This window comes from Aquila chrysaetos, chromosome 12 (assembly GCF_900496995.4).
Source record: "Aquila chrysaetos chrysaetos chromosome 12, bAquChr1.4, whole genome shotgun sequence".
Lineage (NCBI taxonomy): Eukaryota > Metazoa > Chordata > Aves > Accipitriformes > Accipitridae > Aquila > Aquila chrysaetos.
In genome coordinates, this window is record NC_044015.1 from 10,768,654 (window position 1) to 10,787,583 (window position 18,930).

General features: G+C 54.4%; 1 protein-coding gene across 3 annotated transcripts in view; it reads left to right on the forward strand.

Annotated features, from left to right (window-relative positions):
* ASTN1 (astrotactin 1) overlaps positions 1-18,930 on the forward strand; it is a 64,083-nt gene that overhangs the window by 23,257 nt on the left and 21,896 nt on the right. For all 3 annotated transcript variants that reach the window (XM_030033110.1, XM_030033109.1, XM_030033108.1), the window contains exons 3-14: positions 1,158-1,551; positions 2,381-2,527; positions 2,956-3,063; positions 4,171-4,320; positions 4,964-5,131; positions 5,338-5,422; positions 13,160-13,234; positions 13,715-13,852; positions 14,229-14,379; positions 15,092-15,258; positions 15,460-15,654; positions 15,967-16,094. In XM_030033110.1, the coding sequence (XP_029888970.1) occupies positions 1,158-1,551; positions 2,381-2,527; positions 2,956-3,063; positions 4,171-4,320; positions 4,964-5,131; positions 5,338-5,422; positions 13,160-13,234; positions 13,715-13,852; positions 14,229-14,379; positions 15,092-15,258; positions 15,460-15,654; positions 15,967-16,094 (1,906 nt within the window). The remainder of the gene's footprint in view (positions 1-1,157; positions 1,552-2,380; positions 2,528-2,955; positions 3,064-4,170; positions 4,321-4,963; positions 5,132-5,337; positions 5,423-13,159; positions 13,235-13,714; positions 13,853-14,228; positions 14,380-15,091; positions 15,259-15,459; positions 15,655-15,966; positions 16,095-18,930) is intronic.

An 18,930-nucleotide genomic window follows, 5' to 3' on the forward strand; every position in this document is an offset into this window, starting at 1 on the left:
AACTCAGTATGAGCACGGCCAGAAATTAATCCAGTGCCAGTTTTCAGCCCCAGCGAGAGATCTCCCATCCTCCTGGCTGCAGGCTCCTGGCCCGAGAGACGTCGCATGCCAGCCAGCCCCCACCCCTCTGCTGGACTGCTTGTCTCCTTAATCACTGGAGTTTCTTTGTTTTTTCTTTCCTTTTTTTTAAAGAAAGTTTGGAAAGAGGCTGTGAGGGTGCATCGCAGCTCCGTCATCCTGGGAATGAAAGGCGGTTAAACTGTAATGGCCATTAGAGCTCCTTTTCCAGCTGTCTCTCCTGCTTCTTATTCAATAATTCCCTTAATGTTTTATCCTAATGAAGCAGCTTATTACTAATATTTTATTTTATCAAGATCACCTATTGCATAGAAAAGAGGAGGGGGACCAGAGCCATGGATGGACATGGAGCTCTTAGCTTGCTCTGCATGATGATGATGATTATTATTAGTAGTAGTAGTAGTAGTATTAAATAGCCGATTGGGTGTAAAGGGCCAGTTTGGGCTTTCATCTTGCCGCCTCTATCTGTGTGCAGTGACGATGTCTCTGCAGGAGGGTGACCTTGGGCAGGGTGAGGGTGGCGAGGTGGCAGGGCTGCGTGCAGTTTTGGGGTCCATCCCTGTGGGGCAGGAGCTTCTTCAGTCTCTTCCCCCTTGGCATTCCCCAAACAACGCTTCAGTCATCTGGCTGTCTCGAGCCTTGATCTCCTTTAATCCATGCTGCAATTTCTGCAGGATACCCTGGGAAAATCTCCCAAGATTGAGAGTGACAGCCCTGAAACTGGTTGGAAATGGGTCAGAAAAAGTTGCCTGTAGGAGCGTTTGCCTGGAATAAATCTGATCTCTGCTTTCACAGACGTGTCGTGAGAGAGTGAAACAAAACACGCTCTGCTTTAAATGCTGCTTTTTCATGCCTCAGTGGTGACTTCAAAGCTGGTCCAGATTGAGGCAGGCTTCAGCTGGGAGCGCTTGGCCAAATCTGGGCGCTCCCTGTGCCAGCACCCTTTTATCGGCATGACCGGGCTCCTCTCGCCATTGCCTTTGCTTTGGCCAGCCCGGAGCATCCTCAGGGTGTTTGCATCCCTGGGGCGTGGCGGGTGCAGGTCCCTGGCTGAGCCCTGCTTGCGTTTGTGCCCCCAGGGAGGGATGATCGCCCTTCTGCTCTCCATCCTCTGCCTGGTGATGATCCTCTACACCCGCCGGCGGTGGTGCAAGCGGCGCAGAGTGCCGCAGCCCCAGAAAAGTGCCAGTGCGGAGGCAGCCAACGAGATCCACTACATCCCCTCGGTGTTGATCGGGGGCCATGGGCGGGAGAGCCTGCGCAACGCCCGCGTGCAGGGCCACAACTCCAGCGGGACGCTCAGCATCCGCGAGACCCCTATCCTGGACGGCTACGAGTACGACATCACCGACCTACGGCACCACCTCCAGCGTGAGTGCATGAACGGCGGGGAGGACTTCGCCAGCCAGGTCACCCGCACCCTGGACTCACTGCAGGGCTGCAATGAGAAGGCCAGCATGGACCTCACACCAGGTGGGGATGGGACAGGGGGGCATGGACTTAGCTGAGTCCTTTCCAACTCGTCTTCTCTCTGTCATTCCATACACATGTTTTCCCTTGAGTATTTTCCCCGTTTCTCTGGGTTTTTGTTGTGTGTGAGATGCTGGTGGCACTCTGAAGGTGCTTCCATTGCTCAGAGACCTTGCAGCCAGTTGAGAGCAGTCCCTGCTGAGTGGGACGTGGCTGGGACAATGTGGGGTGGAGCTCTGAAGGGAAGGGCTGTGATTCCCGTGCCCTGATGGAGAACCAGAATGATGTATCCTCCGAGCTACCCCATGGTGACCCCCAAAATTCCCTTCTATATCCCAGGATTTCTGGTGTCTTCTTCAGCTGAGGTTTTTAGTATCAAAATGAGACTTGCCATCAGTATGATTCAGAGTTAACACTGTCTTCTGATCACCAGCAGGGATTCTTTAAAGCTTGTAACACACTTGCTTGTTGGCCATATTGCCAACTGAGCCATCCAACTGGAGCCTTCTCAACTGAGATGTGATTTGGGAAGACCATGGTGTGGTTCCTATAGCTCTCCAGGGGTTTTCTTTACAGACCTGGGTATGCAGAAGTGCCTGAGAGGCTGAATGTTAAATCTCAGCTTTTGGCTAGCTTGGTGGAGGTGGCGGGTCCCTTCAAGCTTTGAGATGCTCATGAGGGTGCATTGGGGGCAGCTTGGCCCATCGGCCATGGCACCCTGGTCGCCTCATGCAGATGCTGGAGATGGATCCAAGGAAATCTCTCTCTCGCCTCCCTCTTTTTAAAAAATCTTTATCCCTGAAAGATTTTGCCTTCGATTCTATCTGCTCAGGGAGCGATAACGCCAAGCTGTCCCTGATGAACAAGTACAAGGACAACATCATCGCCACCAGCCCCGTGGACTCGAACCACCAGCAAGCCACGCTGCTGTCCCACACCTCCAGCAGCCAGCGCAAGCGCATCAACAACAAAGCGCGAGGTAGGGGGAGTCCCGAGAGGGATGGGGTGCTCTGAACTTCCAGCCACCCAAGCTCCAGCAACTCACCCTCGTGGAGACATAGGGCCAGGGAGAGCATGGAAAGGAGGGTTTGGGTGGAGGGAAGCAGAAAAAGGGTGTCTGAAAGGATGCAAATGATGTGGGGTTGGTTGGTTGCAAAGATGCAGAGGGTGTTTGCCACGGTAAATATTTTATGATACCGGCACAGCCACGGGAAAAGTTACAAGGTAATGGGAGCCATGGCAGGGGGCATGGCTGTGCGTGGTGGGAAGGGGTGTCACTGCTGCGTCCAGCAGACAGGGCTCCTGGTCTTCAAGGCAAGGCTTGCCCTGAAAGGGTGATGTAGGATGCGGCAGCTTGGAGTAGCATGGTGCCAGCCCCACTGTGACCACACTTGGTGTCCCCTGCAGCCGGCTCAGCGTTTCTCAACCCCGAGGGGGACTCGGGGACAGAAGCGGACACGGATCCCCAGCTGACCTTCTACACGGATCCCTCAAGGAGCCGGAGGCGCAGCCGAGGTGGGTGCGGGCGCAGAGGTGGGCAGCAAGCCGTGGCCCCCTTGCCTTGTTTGCCATCACCTCTCCAGGTTCAGAGACTTTCCATCGGCAAAAGATGGAAACCCAAGCGTGATCCGGGCTGCTATGGGCAGGTGCCGGTCCCTGCTCCCATAGTGGGCTGCTGCTGCTCTCCAGTGGACTTTCTCAGCAGAGAATGAAATATATTCTGATTTTTTGCTGGAGGCTTCTGCTGAGCTCTGCTGTGTATTAATGAGTAACACACTTCAAAGGCTGGCCCATGAGCTCCAGTGCTGCTTCTCAGCACAGTGCTGCTGTGGGTTTTCTCTGGCACCGTACATGTATGAGCTGTATGTGCAGCAGAGGATGGGGACAGGCTTGGTCCCCAGGCAAGAGTCTCACCCCACTGCCCTGCACCATCCCTCTGGGAGGTTTTCTCCTCTGGGGAGAGTTTGTGTCTGTTTTCCCTCGTTGAGCCTTGTTTGCTGGATGGTGCCTTGTTTTTCCAGGAGTGGTGGGACTGGGAGCCATGTCCTTCACCCCCAGCACCCGTGCTGGGTGCTGAGAGGCTTGTTCAGGCTTTGTCTCTGCAGGGGACAGCTCAGCCTCCAGCCAGCTTTTTCCGCTCAGCTTCTTCAGCTGAGAGATTAAAAGTCAAAGACCTGCATGCCTTTAGCAGTTAGGGCTCTCCTGTGCTTTTTCAAAGGCATCCAGAAGGCTGTTGTCATGGCAAAATTAACCTAAGAGAAGTGCTGAGAAGAAGGAAGGTGGGGGGGGGAAAGGATATTGCATTTCTTCTCCTAAAAATCTCTGCTCTGCTTTAAAGTCCTGCTGCTGCAAAGGTCTCAGCATGCTGCGGTGCAGGGGTGTGGGAGAGCCCAGTCTGCGGGGGCTCAGGGAGACCCCGGCCACAGCAGGCAGAAGGGAGGGTCCCACAGCAAAAGCTGCTTCATGCTCTTGAAAATTCAAAGCAATGCTGCTTTATTGGATTGCCACTGGATTTCCAGGGGGCTGGGTAGGGTCTCTGCACCCTGAGGTCTCCTGGCCACACCCCAAGATCTTCCTGGGTCCCCCAGGTCTCAGGTTTGACTGCGCTTTCGTGTTTTTCAGTGGGGTCCCCCCGGAGCCCTGTGAACAAGACCACACTGACCCTCATCAGCGTGACGAGCTGCATCATCAGCCTCGTGTGCTCTTCCCACATGAGCTGCCCCCTTGTTGTCAAGATCACCCTCCACGTCCCTGAGCACCTCATTGCTGATGGTGAGCACCCCACAGTCTTACCCACCCCCTCCTGCCCCATTCTGTAAGCTGTGATGGAGGGGAGGAGAGGATGATGGAGAGGACAGTTGTGGGATGGAGGGTACCAGTGCGGCACAGAGGGGATGGGCGTGGGATGGAGGGGATGGGCACAGGACAGAGGGGATGGGTGGAGGACAGAGGTGGCTGTTGCGGGATGAAGGGGATGGGTGCAGAATGGAGGGGACAGGGGTGAGATGGAGGGTACCAGTGCGGGACACAGGGGATGGGTGCAGGATGGATGGGATGGGCACAGGACCAAGGGGACCATTGTGGGACAGAGGGGACAGGCATGGGACCGAGGGGATGGGTGTGGGATGGTGGCAGCTGTTGTGGGACAGAGGGGACAGGTACAGGATGGAGGGGGCTGTCACGGGATGGAGGAGACAGGCATGGCATGGAGAGGGCCATCATAGGGCAGAGGGGATGGGCACAGGACAGAAGGATTAATTGTGAAACAGGGGGGCTGTTGCAGACCAGAGGGCACTGTCTCAGGATGGAGGGGATGGACAGGGAATGGAGGGATCCATCACGAGATGGAGGGGACCATCACAGGATGCAGGGGACAGCAGCGGGTTGCCACTGCTAACTCCCCTCTCGGCGGCAGGGAGCCGGTTCATCCTGCTGGAGGGGAGCCAGCTGGATGCCAGCGACTGGCTGAACCCGGCGCAGGTCGTCCTCTTCTCCCAGCAAAACTCCAGCGGGCCCTGGGCCCTGGACCTCTGCGCCCGGCGCCTCCTTGACCCCTGCGAGCACCAGTGTGACCCCGAGACTGGTAGGTGGTCAGGCAGTTGGGGTGGGTTTAGGAGCTCACCTCTGCCTGCTCAACCCGGCTTTGGTGGGAAGATGCTTTCTCACCTTGCTCCATGTGCAAGAACGGAGCTGCTGGGTGCCTCAGTCGGCTCCAGGCTGGGTTTGGCAGGGAAGCATGTGGAAAGCCTTGTCCTCCCGTGTCTTTCATGTCCCCCACTCTCTCCGTAGGTGAGTGTCTCTGCTACGAGGGTTACATGAAGGACCCCGTGCATAAGCATCTTTGCATCCGGAACGAGTGGGGAACGAACCAGGGGTGAGTGCGCCTGCTGCAGCATGCCCAGGCTTGGACTGTCCTTGCATGAGCTGCTCAGCTTCAACAGCAGCGTAGCAGCACTGTGGCAAATCGTCTTACGTGAAAGAGTTAGAGGAGTCTCGGTGAATCGTAAGGTCAGCGCGTGGCTGGGCTCTGCAGCAGGTCTGTGGGAGGCGAGGATTTCTATTCTTTGAAGTAATCAGAGATGATGTAAAAGAGGCCATTGCTAGGTTTCAGAGTAAACACCCCCTGGAGAAGATCAAAGCTGCTCCTCTTCCCCTTGTGAGCACTCTCCTTGACATCCTGCGCTTCATGGGGCTTTCGGTTTGGGTGTATGAGGCATCAGAGGAGGGCTGAGGTTGAGCTGCAGTCCTCGGTGGAGGAGGGAGGCTGTGGAATGGGTATGCCCCATTGAAAACTGGGCAGGTTAGATGCTTCAATGCCATGGCCTGAGGGAACAGTGCATTCGCCATCTGCTCCACAGCTTTACACCCCTGGAAGTGCAAAGGGAAATTTTTCTGATGTTTTGGCAGCAATTTGGTGGGGGATCCCAAACATTCCCATCTCTCTCTGACCCTCAGGGGATGCTCCTTCTGGTCCTCAACACTCATGGGTCTCTGATGTGCAGATGGGAACTTCCAGGGATGGCTGGAGGTAGTGTACAGAAAGCCAAGACACCCCCAAAACCAGAGGCCCCGTGTGCACCGGCACCTCCAACCCCCTTTTTCCTCCCTTCATCTCGTTGTGCCGCTGCTGGATCGGCAGCCCTGCGCATGGCAGGACGCCTTCTCTGAAGTCATTAGTCTTCACAGCAGGAAGAGAAAATCATCAAAGGCTGGGCTTGGCGGCACCCCCGCCGTGCTGCTGCACTGGAGGATGGCAGCCATGGGGGGCTGCCCCCGCCGGCCAGCCCCCGGCTGCATCCCTTTGAACTGGGGCCCGGGGAGAGCACGGCTGCTCTGTCTCCAGCCCCCTCTGTTGTTTTGGGTTTTTTTTTTTCATTTTAAAAGCAATTGTGCAATTAAATCCAGTGTGGAGCACCGGCTGTGGGAGACAAGGGCGGCCGTCGTTGTGGGTGCCTTGAGCCAGGCTGGGGACAGGGTGATGCTCATGAGACAGTTGACCCTGTGCTGGGGATGTGCTGAATGGTGCGGTCAGAGTCCCCAGACCACTGCGAGGTACCACAGGGAAAATACAGGCAGCAATACAGCTCCCTGCCCTGTTTGTCCCCAGGGCACAAGTGTCTGACAGGGATGTCCCCAGCTCCTCTGTGCCCATCTAATAAGAGGCACTGAGCAATGGGGACTTGGGCGTGGGAGGGGGTATTTCCCCTGCGGGGGACTTCCCTGTTTGGGGATGTGTTGGGTTTAGGAGTATCTCATAGTGCGTTGGAAAGAGCCCACGGCCACCCATGACCGCACATGGCTTTGGTGCCAGCCTGTGCCTCCATCAGAGCTACGAGCAGTGTGCTGGAGCCACCACCTTGCAAAAAGCAAGAAGGCAAATGACTTTGTCCATTGAGGCGGATAGTAAAAATGGATAAGCACAGGTGCAGAAGCATTTGCTGCCTTCCCCTCTGCTTTTCCTTTGCTCCTGGGCATGGAACTGCAGCTTCATACTTTTCCTCCCATGCACATTGCTTTTGTCTAGCTTCTTCCCGATCTAGCTGCTCCATTGTCTAAAGCAAAAGTCGAGAAAAAGTTGCTTTCAGGTGAATTGGGAAAAAATATAGATGGTAACAAACAGGAGAGAAGCCAAGGGCAGGAAGGACAAATCCATTCCTGCAGCCCTCTGGACCTGTTCGCAGTTCCAGACCCAGGTTTAGTCTCAGCAATGCCAACCTGACAGGTACTCTGAACCCACTCCATTCCTCCAGGGGATTTGAGGCAGCTTTTCAGACCCAGCTCCATCCTGATGCCCCCATGGGAGCCTTCTCCATGCTCATGCTTGAACCTCTGCTTCTCCTCCTGCAATAGTGTTCATACCTGACCAGGATACATGTTGTCTCAGGTCTTTTCTTATATACCAAAGTTGGCTATGACAAATTATACGCAGCATTTCCAACATACTTTTCTGTTTGGGGCAGAGAAACCTAGCAGATCTCTTTTTCCCCAAGGTGCAACACAGCCCTAGACCATGGTGGGGCCGTCAAAGTCCTGCCCTTCTCTGGGCTCTCAAGAAGGCTCCAATGCTGCAGTGTCAGGACTTTTTCAGCATCACCCTTTGAGACCTCCTCTCTCAAGCTGTTTGAAACCAGGGTCATTTTGTGTTTCTTCCTTGAACTTGTCAGATTTTTGTTTCAGAAAATGGTAGCAGCTGAAATAATTTACAGGGGCTCTTGAAAGCACGTCCACACTAAGCATCGTGATGCCAAGGCCAGCTTGATGTTCAGTGAGGAATTTTCTGCACTGCGATCTGTTTCTGACGTCCAGGTGCTGCTTGGTGCAGCTCTGCCTGCAAGGGCTTGTGATGGTGGAGGTCTCTTCTACCTGTCCAAGGTGTCCCTTGTGAACCCTTGGCCTCCGCAAGGTCATGTCTGTGATGAACTCTCTTTGGTCCAGCGGAACCATCTTGTCAGAGCCCATTTAACTGAATAACTTGTAATTTTAACGTGGTATTTATGCTTTTTGGGGTGGAGGTTGAGCTGTCAGGCCATGCTGTCTTTTGTTGCGCTCATCAGCTTGCTCCCAGCTCTAGCCTAACAAGGTTGCCCACAGGCTCACCTGAAAGAGATGTCTGCAAATCCTCTACTCTCTCCCCCCATCCCAAGGCGAGATCAACTGTGCCTGAATTGTTTCTGACCATTGTTTGTCTAATATCCTCCTAACCCCTCCAATATTGGAGCCATGTGCTGCAGCCATAGGTAGTGCAAGCCAGGCGGCGAGTCAGTCCCTGGAGAAGCCACATTGGCTCTTAGCAAAGAGGAGGTCAGCAAAGCAGGACCTGGGGGCTCTGCCAAATCCCTGGGTGTGCTTGGGAGCAATGTGGTCTGGCTATGACCTCTTTTGTTTTCCTAGGGTGTTGTTTTTATCTGAAAACTCACTTCAACCCGTTGGTTTAGATAGGTTTGCCATTGGTTTGTTTTTATTTACAGTGATTATGGGTTCACTCAGTGTCTGTTCACTCAGCAGCATCTAATTTTGCTCATGAAGGCGAGCTCATCTTTGAACTTTATTGGTGATGGCAGCGAGGCTTTGTGTGTTGTGTGTATTTTGGGTACCATGCTGAGATCCATGCCTCTGCGGTACATCTTTTACCCAATGCATCCGGTCCCTAAATCTTCATCAGTTTTTCAAAAAATAAGATCTTTTTGATCATGGGTAGCAGATACATTTGATCAGCTGCCTTTTTTGTGCTGCTCTTCAGCTGTTTTACACAAATCTGTCTGGTGCTGTTTGTGTGTTCACAGTCTGTCTTCCTACTTTGATATGCATTGTTAATTAGCTGCTTTTCGGCTCTTACTCTAACGTATCCTTGGCAGGATGCAGTTTCCAACAATCCAACCAACACTGCCTTGTCTTTGCTCATCAAACCAAATTCCTGCAGTTAGTTTGTGGTATAACTTGACCAAAAGTCAAATCAGCTCATTCTGCCTTTAGTTAATAAACTGTTACCTGCCCGCATTTGTACTTCTTCATCTCAGCCCTTAGATCCATCATGCAATGGCCCGTGGCTTTCCTATCCCATCCCCATGTACTCTTCTTGCCTGGGTGCCCTTTTCAGACACCCCGATGAGATTTAAGACAGTCTGCATTTAAGGGGTCTTTAACAACATGCCATTTCAACTTGTAATGGGCTTCACCCTGGCATGGGAAGGTTTTAAGCCAGTTTAAGGCAATTTGGTGAACGCATCTGACTGGGTGCTCTCTCCCTCTTCTAGCAGTTGGCAAGTGGGGGCCACCCCAGCCCCTGTCCCATGCAGGGCAAGTTATCCCTTTCTCCACCCCACAGCCTTGCAGCCGTTTCTTCCAGCACAGGACCCGAATTAGTGCAACAGCCCGTGCCCTGCTCACCTGCCTCCCCTCCCCATGGTGCCCCTTCTCTTCTGCATGCAGTTATGCCCCTCCCTGGCCATGTACCTGCTCCTCCTGTCCCATCCACACACACAATCCACTCCCAACCCCACAGAGGAGCCGGGGACACGCTGAAATGACAGGGACAGCACATTTCTTGCTTAAAGTATTTTTTTTTCTCTTTTTTCCCCACCCCCTTTTCTATCTTTTTTTCCCCCTCTGCCTTTCTCCATCCCCTGCTGTGTGCCTTGGCTTTGCGAGCTTGAAGGACGGCCAGATAAAAAGCTTCTCTTTCTTTCAGATCCTTTCACCAAACCACCCATCCGCCTCCTCCTCCCGCCCCATTCTCCTCGCAGATTTACGGGCAGCCCAGGGAGAAAGTGCTGGCATTAGCATTTTTAATAAAGAGCTGCTTGGAAGGGATGGCAGGGGGTGGGGAGGTGGGAACGGGAGAGGCATCAGCAGCTGAAGCCCGAGCAAAGCCGTTGCAAAGAAAAGCGAAGTTGGGGAGGAGCCGGGATGGGCATTGCCAGCAGGAGAAGTTGGCAGCTCAGTGCTCATGTCATGTCTGCTCTCTGCTCGCCCCCCATCAAGGTGGTGTTGGGTCTTCTTGGGTCCCCACTTTGGTCATCATGGGGAGTGGGTCCTGGGGCTGCAGGAGGTGTGCAGGTGCTGCAGGGATGCTTCTGGGCCATTCAGCCTGGGCTTGAACTCCTGAGCCGCCACTGAAGGGATGCGGTGAGTGCCTTCATCCGTGCCGCTCGCTCCCAGCACGCACTTGGAGCTGGTGCTTTGATGCCATGAGGGGTCTGGCATGGCCACCCTCGTCCTGCTTGCTGGGTGGAAACCCCCAGGAGCACAGGGGGTCAGGGAACCAGACGTGAAGTCACCTATTTCAGTGTGTAACAGCTGACCACCTTCTCCTCCAGTGGCATTTCAGCCACACTCACATGTAGTGACTTCTCAGTGCGTTCCTGCAGGCCCCCCAACTTCCCTGCCAGCTCCTCTCAAACCAGCTGCTTCAAGTTAGCTCGTCGCAGTCACATCCTGCAGGGACTGGGCTTTGATTCCTCATCCCACCCATCTTGTCTAGAAGAGCTTTGCAGGGAGTGAGGACCAACGGGAGCATGGTTCTCGATGCTGGAAGTTAGTCTGGCCTCGTCCCCTTGGGGCGGTGTGGCTGGGGTGCTGTTGAGGTGGGTCAGAGCATCACCAGCAGCACCAGGTTCGGAGGACTTAGCAAGTATTTCGGGAGCTTCCACTCAAGCCCAGATCTGGAGCAAGGCATAGCTGATGGTCCAGCTGGAAAAAGCAAAGAGGCCTGAAGATCATCCTGGGGATGCACTGGCAGCACTTTGGCTGTGGGAACTTGCTGACTGAGTGTGGGGAGTTTGCTGGTTCTCAGCTGCCCTGGTGATCCCCCGTTTTGTTGTTTCAGATGCCTACCTGAGTGCCAAGGCTTGCAGGGAGCTGAGAACTGTCATTTCTGGCCCATTTAATCCAACCTGATCAGGCACAGAGCTGCTTCTGGTCAGTCCTGCTTTCCTTTGTGAGCTCTGAAGACCTCTGAAGAGCAACAAAAATACCTGCCAAGAGCAACAAAAACCAGAGCAGCGAGGTGCCTCCAGTGATCACAGAAAGCGGGGAGGGAGACAGCCACATGGGTACACACTTGCGTGCACGGGAGAGGAAGGAGGGGTGAAACAGCAGCAGAGGCACGGGGGCAAAAGGCAGTGATGGAGGAGGTGAGGTGTGCCTGGGGGAGGAGACCTCACCCCATCCTCTGCAGCAGAAGGCACAAGTCAGCAAGGATGTGTGGGTGGAAATGTTGGCGCTGAGCTCCTGGAGAGGTTCCTTGGAGATGAGGATGGATAAATACCTATTGTTGAGCTGAAGGTCTTTTATGGAGACCATCTCAGGGCTTACCTGCAGAAGGTACCATGTCCACAGACTCAGCGGTGCCTGGCAGCATTGGTTGTCCTCTGCCATGTAAGCACATAGCTAAAGGCTGAGCAGTCCTTTTAATGGTCCTTTTTTGACCCCAAGTAGAGGCAAAGTGGGGTAGGCTGGGGAGATGCCACACGGTCCCTCCGTGGAGCTTGGAAACCTTTCCCCTGGCTCAAAACCATCATCACATGAATTTTAGCCACAGTTGGAAATTACACCCTGGGTGGACGCAACATGGCCTGGGCACTGATTTCTATCTCCTGGGCAGGTCCAAGCCCACCGGCTGCATGTCCTGGATGTGTTGGCATCCATGGGCTGCCAGATGTGCCATCTGGCCAAGGTCCGACAGCCACCATGCCTCCGCAGCGCCTGCCCTGGTGCTGAGCTACGCTGCAAGCCAAGAGCAGCTCTTCATAACTGCTTTTCCACCCGAGTCGATGGGGAACAATACCTTGTCTCTGCTTTTGTTCCCTGCCTGGTGCGCTCCTGAGAAGCAAGAATAAAACCCATCTGCGGGAGCATTGGAAGGCAGAGGCGCAAAGCATTCAAGGCATTGGCGAGACGCAAGGAGCACATCGCTTTCCGGCCGAAGCTGACCTCATTCAGGGCAATCCGATCTGCAGGCTGAATGTAATCCCCCGCTCCCAGCTGACTGGACGAGAAAATGGCATTGTATCCCAGCAAGGAAATGAGACAGCACGCTGTAATCCTGCAATCAGGATTTTTTTTTTTTTTTTTTTTTTTTGTCCTTGCTGAAATAACTTCAGATTAGAAATTAAAGTGCTTGTGCAGGAGAGATGTAATTGCCTCTGGAGAAAATCCCCAGGCTTGTTGGCAGCACCTGATACTCTCACCCTGAATTTTAACAGTAGTGATGCGATGGGATGGAAAATCTCTTTCTCGCCCCAGCTCTGAGCTCTTGCAAAGGGGATTTGGAGATTTAGGGTTTGGAAGTGGGGTTCATGTTGCCTGATTCAAAGCCCACTGTGGTCAGGTCTCCGTGCCTCCCCTTGCTCTGCCTTGTTAGCCTCGCTCTGCAAGTGATGCTCTGCCAGGAGGGCTGTGCTGCTGGGGATGCATGCTGCAAGGTGTGGCGGCCGCGGGTGTTCCACCGAAGGGCACTGGCCACCGAATCATGGTTGCACATCACGCTGTGCTATGTAGGGCAGCAGGGATGGAGATGATGATGATGATCAGCTCTTCAGCCTCCTGCTTGACTCCAAGCTTCCAGCTTGTCTTCCAGACCCCTTTGCAAAGTCCCACAGGAGCTGTGGCTTCCTCAGCTCCCCTCCTGAAACAATGAGACCCAAGGGGAATAAGGCAGGTGGTGAACCTGTGGCCCCTGACCTGACGTGCTCCCTTGCAAAAGCCTTGCAGAGAGAGGGTTCAGCTGCCTTTTGGTTTTCTTTTTGCAATTTGATGGCTGTGACGCAAATCCCTAAAACGGGAGCAGGGTGGGCAGTACCCGAGCATGCAAAAGCATGAGGCTCATGGATGTGGGGGGGACTGGGGTGCACTGTACTCCAAAATAAAGGATGCAATATACCACTGACCCATTGGCAGGCTGGGGCTGGGGTGAGGATGTGATGTCGTAGGAACCCCAAAATCAAGATCTTGGATGTGGGGCTATTTTATCACCTTGTCCTGTCTTGGTTTGAACCGTCTCATCCCAGGACCCCTCTGCACGTTAGCTGGGGTCCAAGCAGGGGAAGTGTTTTGGGCTGTGAGTGACAGCAGGAGCATGATGCCAGTGTGGTGCTCTGGGTTTCTCTTCTAGGCCTTGGCCGTACACCATCTTCCAGCGTGGCTTTGACTTGGTGCTGGGCGAGCAGCCGTCCGACAAGATTTTTCGGTAAGCGGTAAAGGCAACCTGGTCAGCACATTTTGGGGCTCAAAAATATCACTCAGGGCATATGGGCAAGCTGGTACTCCAGCTGGCAGGGCTGAGCATGGCTGTCCTGTGCCACCTCCTGGGGACATGTGAGCATGGCTGGAAAGGTCCTACTACAGCTGCCATGTGGGATGCTGGATGCCCAGCAGCCAGTTCCTCCTCTCCATGCATGATGAGAGAGAGGTTTAGGCTCTGGGGTTTCTACTGAAAAGGGAAGTGCCTGCCTTTTTTTTTTTTCTAATTACCTAAATTACATGTGCTTTTGGGGGGTCATTGGGGTGCATTTGGAGGAGCCACCCCACTTTACCCTACTCATCTGCCTTTGCTCGGGCTGACATCCCTGCAGGGCAGGGGGAAGTTCAAGGGTTTGGTTTTGGGTAGAGGTAGCCCTCCAGGCTCAGCGTTTCGCTCCATGCCAGCCTTTGCTGCTCTCCCTGGCAGGTTCACCTACACCCTGGGGGAAGGCATGTGGCTGCCGCTGAGCAAGAGCTTCGTCATCCCACCAGCTGAGCTGGCCATCAACCCCTCAGCCAAGTGCAAGACCGACATGACAGTGATGGAAGATGCAGTGGAGGTCAGGTAGGTGCGATGGTGGGGCAAGGGCATTTAGGAGGTGTTTCAGCAAATAAACTGGTGGTGCGTCCCTGGAGCGAGAAGGCCAACCTAAAGCACATGGGGGTTGATGTGAGCTGGGACCCCCGCCCCGCATTTTGCAGGTAGAGATTAGTACGTCCATTAACCTGCCCCTCTTTAGTGACTGCAAAGCTGAGCCTTCAGAGGTAGCTGTCATCATCTCAGTAGCTCCTGCATCCCCTAAAAGCTTGGTTGCTGTTCAGTTCACTGTCAGCCCAAGGGAAACCTGAGCTCCGCGGAGAAAAACACACACAGTGGTTGTGCATGCATTCACAATGTCTCATTGGAGCAGTGAAACACTTTCTCCTCCTCCTCCTCGCAGGGAAGAGCTGATGACCTCCTCCTCCTTCGACAGCCTGGAGGTCCTCCTTGACTCCTTTGGCCCCGTCCGAGACTGCTCCCGAGACAATGGGGGCTGCAGCAAGAACTTCCGCTGCATCTCGGACCGCAAGCTGGACTCGACGGGCTGTGTGGTGCGTGGCCCCCCAGGGACCTGCAAATCTCCTTTGGTGTGAGCAAGGAGGCGGAGGGCAGAGGGGGAAGGGCTGCACCCTTCCTCCCTTCCCATCACCTCGGGATGGATATTTTGGGGTTGGTTTTGCAGCGGGAAGAGATGGTTTGGGGCTGGCACCTCCTCCGTCCCTGCCCTTGCTGCACTCACACATGAGGGAGCGAGAGCCCATCTGCTTGCTGGCTCTCTGGGAGATCCCGCATTACTCATTTGTGTCCCCTGTCACTGCTGCAGCTGCTTTGCTGTGCAGAGGAAGCGTGTGCCCTGAAATGGAAGATTTTGTGGGGTTGGGGTGTCCTGCTGTGATGCCACCAGAGCTAGATATCGGGGTGAGGAGGCTGTGAGCGTGCGGCAGCCGGTGGGTTTGGAAAGGACAGCTGCTTTGGCAGTCACCGGAGCTGGGTGCCAGTGAGCGGGGTTGATGCCAGCACATTACCTTTGTGGAGGGTGGCTTGGGGGGCTCCCACTCCAGAGGCTGTGCTCCCCAGGGGCAGAGGAGGCAGGAGGAATATCTGCAGCTGTGGGTGGTGTTGCCGCTGTCTCTCCCGCAGCCCCCGATCATCGCTTAAGCTGCAATTTCCAATGGAGAGCAGCGCCAGAGCCCTCCCCTCCATCTCACCCCCGGGGCCAGATTTCTTCCCTGGGGACTTCACCTCTCGCTTCCCCCCCACCAGTGCCCGACAGGACTGAGCCCCATGAAAGATGGCACAGGCTGCTACGACCGTCATGTTGGTGTGGACTGCTCAGATGGCTTCAATGGAGGCTGTGAGCAGCTGTGCCTGCAACAGATGGTCCCCCTGCCTGAAGAGCCCCTGCTCTACAACATCCTTATGTTCTGCGGGTGAGTGCCTCATCACTGCCCTGGCCATGGGGACAGCCCTGAGGTGCTGCTGTATCTTGCTGCTGCTATCCTGACCTCATAGGGTTGGGTGGCTTGGGAAGGTCTCCTCCATTCCTGGTGTCCCTGCTGGGGTGGCGTGATGGCCCCAGTCTCCACCAGTGGGGGCTGCAGCTGATGGTGGACCCTGGGCTGGCTTTTTAGGTGCATCGAGGACTACAAGCTGGGCACAGACGGGCGGTCGTGCCAGCTCATCTCGGAGTCATGCCCTGAGGCGGGGGACTGTGGTGAGCCCCGTGAGCTGCCCATGAACCAGACACTCTTCGGGGAGATCTTCTATGGCTACAACAACCACTCCAAGGAGGTGGCTGCGGGGCAGGTGCTCAAAGGGACATTCAGGTGAGTTGGGGATGTGGGGAGGTGATCCCAGCAGGGTCTGACCTTGCTGTCTTCTCCAAGAAGGTCTTGGGCTGGACCTTAGCAGACTGCCTGGTCCATCCATGTCTGGCCAAGCTTTGCAGGAGATGGAGGGGCTGGTGGGGAAGGCACATCTGAAGCTTTCCACTGAGAGTAGACATCTTTGTAACCCATGGCCAAAGGAAAGGCTTGGTGCTGGGTGGCTTTTTGGGATGGGTCAGCAGCTGGTGGGGATGATCCCAGGCAGTTCACTTGTGCTCCAGCCCTGCCCTCCTCTCTGCAATTAAATTCCAGGCAGAACAACTTTGCCCGCGGCCTGGAGCAGCAGCTGCCGGATGGGCTGGTGGTGGCCACGGTGCCCCTGGAGAACCAGTGCCAAGAGGAGCTCTCCGACCCCACGCCTGACCCCGAGTTCCTTACCGGTGAGTGAGTCCGGCTGGACCCACGCCTTTCCCAATGGGGCAGCTGCCAGCATGCCCAGCTTTGGCACCTATCCCTCCCAGGGGTTATATCTACTGAGGGTTATGTCTTGTCTGCCTTTAGCATCCTGTGCTCACCTGCAGCAGCAGCAGCGGTAAGAGAAAGGCATTAAAAATGAAGGAGAGGGAGAGGCTGTAAATTAATTGTGTGGCATAAAAACTCAAGTGACCATTGGATATTTGGGATATTTACAAAAAGGATTTTTTTTTTTATTCAAGGCAAAAAAGGTTTGCAAACACCTTTAATTTGATTTCCAAATCAAACCCTTTGCGGATGTGTCCTGGTTTCAGCTGGGATAGAGTTAATTGTCTTCCTAGTAGCTGGTACGGTGCTATGTTTTGAGTTCAGTATGCAAAGAATGTTGATAACACTGATGTTTTCAGTTGTTGCTAAGTAGTGTTTAGTCTAAAGTCAAGGATTTTTCAGCTTCTCATGCCCAGCTGGAGGGGCACAAGAAGTTGGCACAGGACAGAGCCAGGGCAGCTGACCCAAACTGGCCAACAGGGTATTCCATACCATGGGACGCCACATCTAGTGTATAAACTGGGGGGAGTGGGGGTGGAGAATTGCCGCTGGGGGACTAGCTGGGTGTCGATCGGTGGCGGGTGGTGAGCAATTGCACCGCGCATCATTTGTACATTCCAATCCTTTTATTATTGCTGTTGTCATTTTATTAGTGTTATCATTATCATTATTAGTTTCTTCTTTTCTGTTCTATTAAACCATTCTTATCTCAACCCACGAGTTTTACTTCTTTTCCCGATTTTCTCCCCCATCCCAGTGGGTGGGGGGGGAGTGAGTGAGCGGCTGTGTGGTGCTTAGTTGCTGGCTGGGGTTAAACCATGACAGGGCATAACGAAACATTCAAAACCTGCCACGCCAAACCAAAATGTTTCGGTTTGTCCTGCCAGGGCATCATGGCCCATGAGTGATAGGGTTATCATGGATTCCTAGACAATCTTCAAGGATTTACCTTTCTTCCACCAAGTTGCTAGCACCCCTAAATAGCCTTTGTTTCCTAGGTGCTTATTGCTTTTGGCTGAAATGGCCGAGGACACTGGGCAGCTACTAAATGAGGGATGTAGATAGTAAGGTGTTTTGAAAGGTGTCTGCAGGGTGGTCTCATACAGGACCTTGTGCATTCACCCCATTTGGCAGAGCTCCCAGAAGGGTTTTGGGGACCACCTGCGTACTGCACCCAGGGTCCGATGGGTGCTGGTTGCCCCAATGGGGTGCTTGGCAATGTAGGTGTGTGTGCAGGCAGATGCAGGCAAGGAGGAGGGTGCTGGCAGGTCCCAGCAGGGCTGAACTCCCCTTGGGGACCCACCTCAGCGAGTCACCTGTGGGGATGCTCAGCCCTGCCTGGAGGTGCTGTAGGACACCTGCCTCCCAATGAGGCTCTGCTGTCCTCCCCGCTGCATTGACATGGTTACACAGATGTAATGAAGATGGTGCTGCCATGGCCTCAGCATCATGGCAGGCTTGGTGGGGCTGGGACTCCGCTGACAGTTATGCCGAGGAGGCAGAAGCCAGTAAATTGTCCTATTCATTTCCCACTGCTCTGCTGGCTCTCTGTGGCTGATTAAGGCCAAAAAAAAAAAAAAAGGAAAAGAAGTAAAATCTTCTCTGCTTGTCAGTAAGCAGATCTGTATATTGCTGTGAATACACGAGAGGCAGAGCTGTTGTGTAAGGAAGGGTTGTTTTAGCATAAACACTTTGCAGGGAAGAGCAAGGCTTTGAAGCTGTTGGTAGCAGCCAGCACCGAAGGGAGAGGCACTGGAAGGCAAAGGATCTTGCCCTCCATAACCTCCGCCTTCGTTTCTAGTTATGGAGGGGGGAATGCCCGTTGTTATCCTCCTGAACTCCTGCTGTGTGGCTGTTTAGCAGCAGAGTCTGCCGCTTTGCTGCTGAGTGGAGGTGTGCCGTGTTGGCTGTATGGCAGTGGAGCTGCGAGGGAGGAGGTGGCTGTGTCCCAGCATCCTGCTGTGGCACACCGAGGGATGCTCTGGTCACCAAAATCAGAGCCATGAGCACTCTTCAGTTGCCTTTCTGGGGCTTTGTCCAAGGTTTGGTGACATCTCTGTCCCTCTGCTCGTGGAAGCTGAGCTGCCATGCGCCTTGGCTTGTGCCTTGGGCAGGATGAAGTGGCCACCCAGCCCTGGTCTCCATGAATTTCTGGCTCCCATAACACACAGTTAAATGGCTGAAGAATGGCATGCCTTTGCCTGGAGAAGGAGAAACCCCAGGTCCTGCTCAGCCCCAGCATTGCCATAATGTCCCACACTGACAGGCGTGCCATTTCCCCCGTACACCTGTGTCCTGCTTGGCTCAGTCCCGGCTGAAGGGGACCCAGGGCCTCTTGGTTGGCCGCAGTTGGGCACATGTGGCGTGACGATGACCGTTCCCAGGCCTGCAAACAGCTCATTAAAAAGCACAACTCTCATTAGTGAAATAATTAGCACACCTGGGCATGTCTTGGGAGCAGGCGCCAGGAAGGAAGCAGGAGGGGATGCAGGAGGAGGCTCGTTATCTTCCAACGCAGAGTCCCGGACGGCAGGATGAAACGAGCCCACGTGTTTTCCTTCAAAGCCATGATTTTAATTGCTGGGGAGCAGCTGACCCTCAGCTCTGAATGCCTCGCCGCCTTCCTGGGGAGATGTGGTGTGTGCACAGTCCTTTCCCCTGGTTTCTTCCCGCCCCACTAGCTGCATTGCCCTGGCCACGGCATGAGGGGCTGCATCCATTCCCATGGGGAGACATCCCTGGGCAGTGGCGCTA